The following is a 10139-nucleotide window of genomic DNA, read 5'->3' as shown; positions in this document are numbered from 1 at the left end:
AAATCCCAACTCTTTTCCTTCTTTTTTTCGTGAACCTCCACAGATCACGACTCCTGAAGCTTCTTCACGATCTCCCACTTAATGATATCTGGAAACTTCTCAATGAATACCAAATCTTTCATGGATAGTCATTCTCTCTGTTTCTACTCTTTATTTTGTTCCCAAACAATTTGCCACCAAGATGCAAGTTTCTGTTGCTTCAACAAGAAGAGGAAACAATCCACCACATAGAGCATACATCATGATGGTAATATGTTTCCGCCATTGTGGGGTAAACTTATTGTAGAAAGTAGCTTTGATAATGAGAATCTCTAACTCTTCAATGGAAGAAAGAACTTTGCAAACATTCATTGAATTTTTCTCTTCTTGGCAATGCCATTTCCTTCATTTTCAGCCTCTTCTAATGCTTGTTGATGGCAAGTTTCCTCGGATGCGCACAAAAAACATGGAGCCCCAAGAGGAACACCAAGGAAAAGGGGATTCTACTGCAAAAAAATCTATTTTGTAACATCGACAAGCTTTTATTTTATTCTTTTGATGATCAAAACAAAGAAAACAACAAATCTTCACACAACATCATAGTAGATATCTCCCACGGATTTGATAGAATCAACCATAATCTTCAACATCTTCATAGAATCCTTTAGTAGAACAAGGAATATAAAAGAATACACCATTTTTGAATGGAAATCAATCACATAGTATTCATCTTCAATATCTTCATAGTTCTCTCTCTCAATCTCTCATATACAGTTACACTGTTTTGATAGAATTGGCTATAGCTGACTCTCTCTCTCAATATTACATCATCTCCTCACTACAATACTCTATAATAACTCTCAATAATCCTTCTTAGGCCGTGGATGCACCTCCCTAGAGGCATATCTGATGTGAAGAGGCACCAGAGCTACTTCAGTGTCTCTTCATAGCTCACTATTGTCACTGTCACTCCAGTCTTCTCTTCAGTCTTCAGCAGTTGCTTCTTCCATTTGTTTTAGCTCTTTTGAACTTAAATTCACCCTTTCCAAAAGTTAGAAAAATTTTCCAAAGTCACACATACATTCTACAGAACACTTACAGAAGATCTACAGAACAGTACAGAACAGGACCAGAGCAGATACAGAACAGAGACAGAGGCTCTACAGAAGGTTTATAAAGGGTTACAGAAGGTCATCAGAGAACATCAAATCCTCATAATTCATACTAAAACCATTCCAAACTATAAAAAACTATTCAATAAGCTTTCAAAATATTTCAACCTTCATCAATCATTAATCCATGCTTCATACAGAAGAAAATTAGAACAAAACAGAAGCTATACTGAAGGTAAACAGAACCAATTAGAACCTCAACAAACCTATCAGAACATCACAGAGCTTCATGTCTCCACTAAAAATTATCATGAGCTTCCAAATTATAATCAATATCATCCAAAACACTCTCAAACACTTCCATTAACAACCATACATCACTCTAAATCCATTAAAAATCAATCATTTAGACCTAAAAAATAATAAAAATCTGTCAAAAATTCAGTCTTTTTCCACTCTCAACATTGACCTAACAAACACAAAGATATATGTCTGCATTGGGAAATGTGTGGAGGCAAAGGAAAAAACTAGGCATAATGAGAAATACAGAAGGGAGAGGAGACGCCTAATCAAATACTTGATGTTTGATGTTTGTATATATAAATAACTTGCATTATCAATGTGGCTCACTATATTCTCATTCTTATGTTTTCAACTATTATAGTTGTGTGATTGTAATTCCTCATGAAGTTAGTCGACCTTTATCTCATGAAGTTCCCATTCTTTGTGTACCATTAAAATCACTTGCTAGTTCATGTAAGCCTAACATTGTTTCATAAAGCTACTTTCTATCTTTGGGCATTCTTCTTAAGTTAACCTCTATGACATAGTATGGGTTTATCTTAACAATGTTATCAACAAATTATTTTGGTGTAAAAAGTTTATAAACTTAGCATCATGTCTAAGAAAGCTATGAAATGTTGTAAACCATGTTCATGCTAGCCTAGTATTAAGTTATTTTTCATATAGTGTGCAAAAAAGAGCATAAATCTAAAATTTTCAAAAATATTAGATTGAAAAATTATATGATCAACACAAAAGACAAGTTGAGTTCTTTGTGCAAGCCTATGATCATCTATCACAACATAGTAGCAAAGATTTACTATGAATATTATGAAACCTCTAAGTACTAGGATATCCTAATTTGATAGTTTGGTCGAATATAAATCTGGATAGATATCCTAGTGTTTGAAATTTGTTAGGTGACACTTATACTAGAAATGCTCAAACCTATCTAGTAACATTCTCTCTTTTCATAATATTCTCTTTTCTCATTGTATATCATTTTGTTATCTAGTACTATTCCATTTTTCCCCATTGTATATCATTTGGTTATCTAGTACTATTCCATTTTCCCCCCTACATAGCAATTGGTTTAGGGTTGCTTGTCTCCCATAAGATCATTTCAAAAGTAGAAGAAAAATTTACATTCACCGCATAACCATCCAAGGTCAAGATGAAAGGAATGGTTTCAACACTATGAAGAAATATGGAAAATGATTAAGCCATGTAATTATGACCCTATCGATCCCGTGTACATCAATCCATCAAGGATGAGAAGAATAAGTACTACTAATGAGGAATATCTGCACATTACCATGGTGCATACAGTTTGAATAACATGAGGACGTCATCATCCGATGCTTAGATTATAAAGCATTCAAGAAAAGAGTCTTAAGAAGTCAAGGCATCGAAGCAAAAGAGATACACGTCGTATGAAGGAATGCAGTTTTCTCGATCACAAGGGGAGTATATGATGAGTTAATTATTGACTATGTTACATCAAGTTCAAATGTCTTACCGACTATCTAGATTGTGCAATATATCCAAAACGAAGCATGATTAAGCTGCATGTCAGGGTAATAATTACAGACAAAGACCAATCAGGGGTCATTAGAAGTACTGATTACATATTGATGCCAAGGATATATCCAATAATTCCATGATTAAGCAGCTGGACGTCAGAGCAATACTAGACAGAGACTAATAAGCTCATGTTAATAGTAGACAAAAAGACTAATCATAGATGATCGTGGAAAGAATATATCTATCTTATGAAGGTAATTAGGAATACGTACAATTTGATAGGCAAGAAGATAGCAATGATTTGCCTGGCCGAGGTATAATAAGAAGCAGCTAGTCATGATGTAGCTGGCGCGCCGCCTTGCGGCTATCGTAATTAATGTTGCTGTAATCGTAATCAGTTGCTGGAGATGATGAATATTTTAGTGAGGATGGCGATGATTCGAGCTCGAAGAGGGGGTCGTATCTGGCCAAGTCCTGCAGCCATGCATCTGGAATAGGATTTCTTACATTAACCTCGCTGTAGTACTCATCATCGCCAATATCCTCGCTCAGTGTATTGTAGCTCATGCGGCCTCGATTGTTCGACTGCATGTAAGTACTGCGCTTGGCAGTAGTATCGGTCGATCCGTCTCGGGCTGTGTCATGGCGGGAGTGGTGATTAATCTGCAGGGACGAGGATGGCGACCTATGTATTTTCATTAAATCGTTCGACGGCATATTGATCATGACATTAAGCTTCTGATGAGCAGAATTAAAGAAGAAGAAGAAGAAGAAGAAGAAGAAGAGCAGCAACAAGGAGAAGAGAAGAAGGAAGAGGAGGAGGAGGAGGGAGCAAGAGGAGGAGGAGGAGGAGGAAGGAGAAGCATGCTTCCTTGGGTAGTGGCGAAACAGCATCGACATCTTCGTCTTCTTTCTTCTTTCTCCTTCTTCTTCTTCTTCTTCCTCCTCCTCCCCCTCGTTCCAATTGCATGCCGCCTCCTTTAAAGCTCGTCCACATTTAGCCCTAAAATTTGAATGCATTGTGTGTGTGTGTGTGTGTGTATTCTATTTAGTTATTTACTTATTTATCTACGTGTGTCCACACACATGTATCTGAGGGCCCTTGTAGAGACATACTAGGCTGGCAGCCATGTGAATCGGAGGAAGAAGTTTCATGCTTTCCACACATGCAATCTGTATGTTGGGATGCTTTTTCAATTCAAACACATCGACAAATCGTAGTAGCATAGGTGCAAAAAAGACACATGTATCCCATAGAGATAGGTTCAATCTCTAGTTTGATGAAAGGGCATTGGAATTGACTTTGAGTAGCCTGCTTCCCTTGTATGATTTGAGTTCCTTGCAGCTTTTATCAAAGCCTCCCCTCCTTTGGACACATGATGTCCAATATATGTATAAGGGACCTGAGCTTACACGTGTACTATATATGTGTATGTGTGTGTACATGCACATGCACATCAATATAATGTTGAAACACCAAATTGTAAACAACAAATTGATCATTTATAGTCTAAAATAAGAAGAATTATTGCCTATGAAGTTAAGGGTGTGATTTTGATGAAGCTTTGCCTTCCTAATATGCCTCTAGTATAGCACACATTTTTTCTTCTTAGGCTTTAACTACCGTTTTCATGCTCTATGAGTCAATATATTTTTCACAAACCCCTATCTACTCAAAATAAACTTCTACAATGAGGTTTGGTGTCATGCGGGAAGAAGACCCTAAGCTATTTTGAAGTTTATTCTTCAAAATACATTTTCTTATTTCTTTGTGTTAGAAGGTTATATTTTACAACTATCTAGCATGGTCCCTTGGAGATTATTGGACACACAATGTTCCAAACCATCTTTGGTTGTCTATTTTTAGAAGGTGGCACATAATCCCATTTTCACATTCTATTCATGGAAAGTCCTAACCCTAGCATTGCTTGACTTACTATTGAATGCACAAAAATGAGCAACAACTTGGTAAATCAAGAGCAATGTAACCTCTACAAGAACCAAGGCCAAGAAGTGATGTTTGTGGTGGATTACCCTCACCATCTACTACTCCTTGAATAATTTCTACCTACTACTCCTTGTATATTTTATTTCTTAAACTTCATCGTTGAAGAAGGCTACTAAAAATGCAATATAGTAAAATTTACAAATTATGCTAACATATAATAGGACTACATTGTCACATTTCATATGTGAAAAGCCCCTTGAAATTTTAATTCAAATTACATGTATTTTTAGAGTTCATAATGCATATTGAAAATGCAATATACTTCCAAAATTGTAAAACGTGGTAGCTATCATGTAATGCAAACCACATCTTAGAATCATTGCCCAATTATATCATGATTATGCCCTTATTTGTTTCACTCTTCCAATTTTAGGGATTATATAACCATTCTTAAATATAGTGTATCAAAACAAGCATTGATATATTAAAGTTACAATTTAAAATAAGGATAGCATGATCTAAAGCATGTGTAGTTATACTTTGTTGTAAGAGACAATATATGCCAATATAACCTTCTATATTTATTATTTTACAGAACACACAAGTATAGAAACATATAACACCTCTTACCCTAATCACATGCAACTATAGAACTATAAGGTTTAAAATCCTATCAACATAGGCTTCAACATCGCACACTTTCTTTGTGATTTTTATAGGTTGAAATGTACTCACACTTTTTTTAACATTTTATTACTCCTTACTTCATGCTTTTATAACCCTTTTTCACATCTATTATATGCATGTTTGTTGACAAGGTACATGAGAATGCAAGGACATGAACATCCTCTTTTAGATGCATGCATGATATACATGAACAAGAGAAGTCATTCATTCAAAAAACCATCTTACTTTCTAAAGCACAGATAATGGAAAAAGATAGAATACATAGCTTGGACATGTAAAGTGATTTACAAATGACTAAAAAGTTCCATTACCTATGAAAAAAAGAGTGTAATAAGGCGCATCTATGTGCAATGTCTTTGAGGATAACCTTAAATGATAACTCTCAAAAAATTAATTCTCAACCAAACCTTGGATTAGGATAGTAGAGAGATAAATAGACACATTTTGTAAATTATAAAAACCACTTGCAAGCATGCTTATATGCACAATTATAAGAGCATTAAGTGACCCATGTCTATGTACACATTGATTTTTAAACTTAAACCCATATATAACCATGAGACTACATGCACATATAAATGTATTATACACTACAAGGGAATGGGGCGATAGTAAGGGCGATTTGCGACGCAAAATAGTGGTCTCGCTATTCACATCGCTATTAGCATTGCTAATTCAAATTAGCGATGTGGATAGTGATGCTAATTGCAACGCAAATAGCGACGCCGATCTGAGAAAAAAAAGCACCAAAAATTCGAGCACGGCATTTGCCGCAAACATTTGAGAGAGAGAGAGAGAGAGAGAGAGAGAGAGAGAGAGAGAGAGAGTGTGTGTGTGTGTGTGTGTGTGTGTGTGTGTGTGTGTGTGTGATAGTGAGAGTGAGAGAGAGAGCTCCACCATCGTCACCATCTCGCCGTATGTAAAGAAGAGGGAGAAGTGCGCAAGGGAGAAAGAAGGGACGCCATGAAGAGGAGGCAGAAAAGAATTCATCTTTGAGCCTTTGAGGTAAGTACATTGCCTCTTCTTGCTTTGTTTTTGTGTTTTTTTCTTTTCTTTTTTTATTTTTCTTTGTAATGAGATGCATTGAGAGAGAGGGAGAGAGAGAGAGAGAGAGAGAGAGAGAGGTAACAAAGGAAGAGAGAAAGAGAGAAACGAGATATGAAGGAAGGGAGAGGAAGAGAGAGAAAAAGGGGGGAAGGGTAACACAGAGAGAGAGAGAGAGAGAGAGAGAGAGAGAGAGAGAGAGAGAGAGAGAGAGAGAGAGAGAGAGAGAGAGAGAGAGAGAGAGAGAGAGAGAGGAATAGAGAAACAAGATATGAAGGGAGGGAGAGGGAAGAATAAGTAAAAGAAACAATGAGGGGGGAAGAGAAACAAAGAGAGAGGCAATAAAGAAAAAGAGAGGAGGAAAGAGAGGGGGAGAGAAAGAGAGATGGAGAGAGAAGGAGAGGTGGAGAGAGAAGGAAGAGGTAGAAAAGAAGGGTAAGGTAAAGAGAGAAAGAAGAGTGAAAAAAAAAGAGAGAGGGGGGAGAAAAAGGGAATGAAAGAGAGAAAAAGAGAGATAGAGAGAACAACTAATAGAGAGTGAGAGAGAGGAAGAGAGAAATATAGAAACAATGAGAGAATTAGAGAGAATGGAATGATAGAAAAATAAAGGGGGAGGGAGAAGAGAGACGCAAAGAGAGGTGGGGAGAAAGGGTATTTTAATATCTTTATTTTATAAGTTTTTTATTTTTTATCTTTGATTTTGATTGTAAGGAGATACGTTGAGTGAGAGTGGGGAGGGAAAGAGAGAGAAATAGAGAGAACAAGGGAGGGAAAGGAAAAAAGGGAAGAAGTGAGAGTGGCAAGGGACGATGAGGGGAGAGAGAGAAACAATGAGAGAGGGGGAAGAGAGAAACAAAGAAAGATAAAGGGAGGCAAATAAAAAAAGGGAAAGAGAAAGAAAGTGGGGTGGGGAGAGAAATAGAGAGGGGGATAGATAGAGATAGAGAGATGGGGAGAGAAAAGAAATGGACAAAGAGAGATGGAGGGAGGCAAACAAAAAAAGGGAAAGAGGAAGAAAAAGAGGAGTGGGCAGAGAAATAGCGAGAGGGATAGATAAAAAAAGATCAAGGTAAAGAGAAGGAAAGGGAAGAGAAAAGGAATGGAGAGAAGTAGAGAGATGGTAGAGAGGAGAAACAATGGGAGAGAGAGGGGAGAGGCAAACAAAGAAAGAGAAAGAGGGGTGCATAGAGAAATAAAGAGGAGAGAGAGAAATTAAGGAATGGAAAGAAGCAGAGAGATGGTAGAGAGAAAGAAACAACGAGAGAGAGAGGAGGGAGAGAGAATCAATGAGATGAAAGGAGGCAAATAAAGAAAGGGAAAGGGAGAGAGAAAGAGCAGTGGAGAGAGAAATAAAGAGGGGAGAGAGAAAATGAATGGTAGGGAGAGAAACAAAAACATATTGTTTGTCGTAACATAGACCAAATGGAGAACGATGATGGTCGTGAAATCCAAGCTCGCAAGACGTATCTTAATTAGCGTGTCTCATATTCTTACAATCAATGCAAGTTGGCAATCTGACGAAAACATCGCTTGAACATGTACGACACTTCGACTGGTTTTAATCGGAGATCATTGACCAGGCAATCTCATACTTTGAGCGAATGGTAAGAAAAGTGTGTATCAATCATGCTTTACATTCAAATCTCAGACTTTGAGCCGACGGTATGCCACGGATCTGAATACTATAGTAGATAAGATGGAGTATTTTGGAAACTTACAAAGTATTATCTCATTGGATTACCATAGCTTCTCCATGATCATATTTGATGTACAGTCGTTTAAAGTTGTATTAGAAGGAGCTGTGGTAACTGTTTGGCAAGATCCATTTGGATTCATAAAAATAGATTTTGAGAAAAGATGAACAGATCTACCCAACACATTTATCCTATCGGGTCATTATGAATAGGTACATGACCTATTTTTTTAATTTTTCCAAGACACAAAACAATCACAAATATTGATTTACTCTTATATGTGATATCCAATAGGTAATCTTCTATCTAAATCCCCAACAACCTCAATGATGGTATGTTGTGACATCAACACCTCAAAGTGCGCGAGTGTATGATAAAAGCAATGTCCCCAGCCTAGACGAGGAGAGGATGCAAGTGGAGAGGTTAATGTTGCAAAGGGTGGAGAGTGAAGAGGGCTTGGAGCATGTAGAGGAGACATGCACATGAGTAACATAGACGAAGAGACAGAAGGCCATGAATTTTTTGAGAATAAAGTGGACTCATCTTTCTGTGATGACCTATCTATAGACCTTCCAATGTACACCGAGATATGCAAAGAGCTGACATGGGGCCATAGGCCAGGTCATATTTGCATCCGCTTGCTCAATTGGTTAATGATTCGCTTTTAAGGATACTTTAGTATATGTATCTTAATAAGCATCATTTTTTTTAGAGTAATGTTGTCGTGCTTTACCTAAATCCTTATATTGATTATGTTAACATTATTTTCTATGTGTGCAAGTTACCTGTGACCATACCCAGAGAGCAAGATGAGTCAAGGGATGAACGATGAGGAGCTACAAGAGATATTCACACGTATGTCTTCAGATCAGATGGCTTGCTTTAGAGATATGACAGACTAGGAGTTATCACAGATATCATTAGGCCATTCTGTGAGTTCTATTTTAGCACGCTCCAATGCTTCGATCTCCAATAGGCAAGGTTGATGCTTTAGACTGGCTCCAGATGGAGGAAGTGGCTATGGAAGATATTGCGAAGATGTAGATGCTATGAGCCCACGGTCGGTTCCAAAGAGAGTTGCTACTCCTTGCTCTTGTATCAATTCTAGAGAGGGTGGCTTAGGTGGATGTTGTGGAGACACCGATGCAATGCCTCCATCTCATTGGTTTGGTGGATACTTGTCACCTCCATGATTTGTCACACCTGTAGGGATATCTACTTCCGTGACTCAGAGTTCAGCCATCCGTAAGTGGCACCCCTATGGATGCTACTTTGAGAGATACTACCCTGCAAGTATGCCAAATATACAAGGGTCTCCTAGTTATGCCTAGGAGCATGGTCCAAGTGGGAGAGGCCACACCTTAGGCATATCCCAGTAGAATGTGGATGCCTCATAGATGACACAACAGGTGCTGTGATCATGAATGATGAGGGAAGGAGGGTGATGTCTCACATGAGAGAGTTGTGTCAACATGTATCTACATACAACATTTTGGACCATTGGAAGAATATACCGGAGGGGAGCAAGGACTATATAGTGGCATCTTTGCATGAGAAGTTTCCGAAACCTATGGTGGTAGAGAGGTTTTCCACTGGGTGGATGATGGAGTGTATGCGTTTATATATGTCACATAGACGATCAGATGTACGCAAGGCAATCAAGAGTGGTGTATCAAAGTGCCAGTGGCTAGACATAGAGGATTGGTGGAGACTCAAGGAGGAGGCCACAGATTCTCTAGGACGATGGTGGCAGCAATAGCAGAGCAGAAGGCAGCAAGGACACGATTGGAGGCAGGGGTCATGCATCATCCATTAGGATTGAAAAACATTAAAAACGGTACTTTTGTTAATCCGTGGATTAAGGAAAGG

At 37.9% G+C, this 10139-nt stretch overlaps 1 protein-coding gene across 1 annotated transcript; it reads right to left on the bottom strand.

Moving 5' to 3' along the window:
- Nucleotides 1-737: 737 nt before the first annotated feature.
- LOC148012578 (uncharacterized) lies at nucleotides 738-3856 on the bottom strand. The gene is made up of 2 exons (XM_087669403.1): nucleotides 3170-3856; nucleotides 738-1008 (listed from the first exon to the last, which is right to left on the bottom strand). Exon 1 carries the CDS (start codon nucleotides 3795-3797, stop codon nucleotides 3228-3230), a length of 570 nt encoding a protein of 189 aa, XP_087525529.1. The 5' UTR covers nucleotides 3798-3856; the 3' UTR covers nucleotides 738-1008; nucleotides 3170-3227.
- Between the last annotated feature and the right edge of the window lie 6283 nt (nucleotides 3857-10139).

Source organism: Lygodium microphyllum, chromosome 27 (assembly GCF_053477565.2).
Source record: "Lygodium microphyllum isolate KBCC chromosome 27, Lygodium_microphyllum_v1.1.10, whole genome shotgun sequence".
Lineage (NCBI taxonomy): Eukaryota > Viridiplantae > Streptophyta > Polypodiopsida > Schizaeales > Lygodiaceae > Lygodium > Lygodium microphyllum.
The sequence above is the reverse complement of the archived record's forward strand: the minus strand, read 5'-3'. Positions and strand labels throughout refer to the sequence as shown.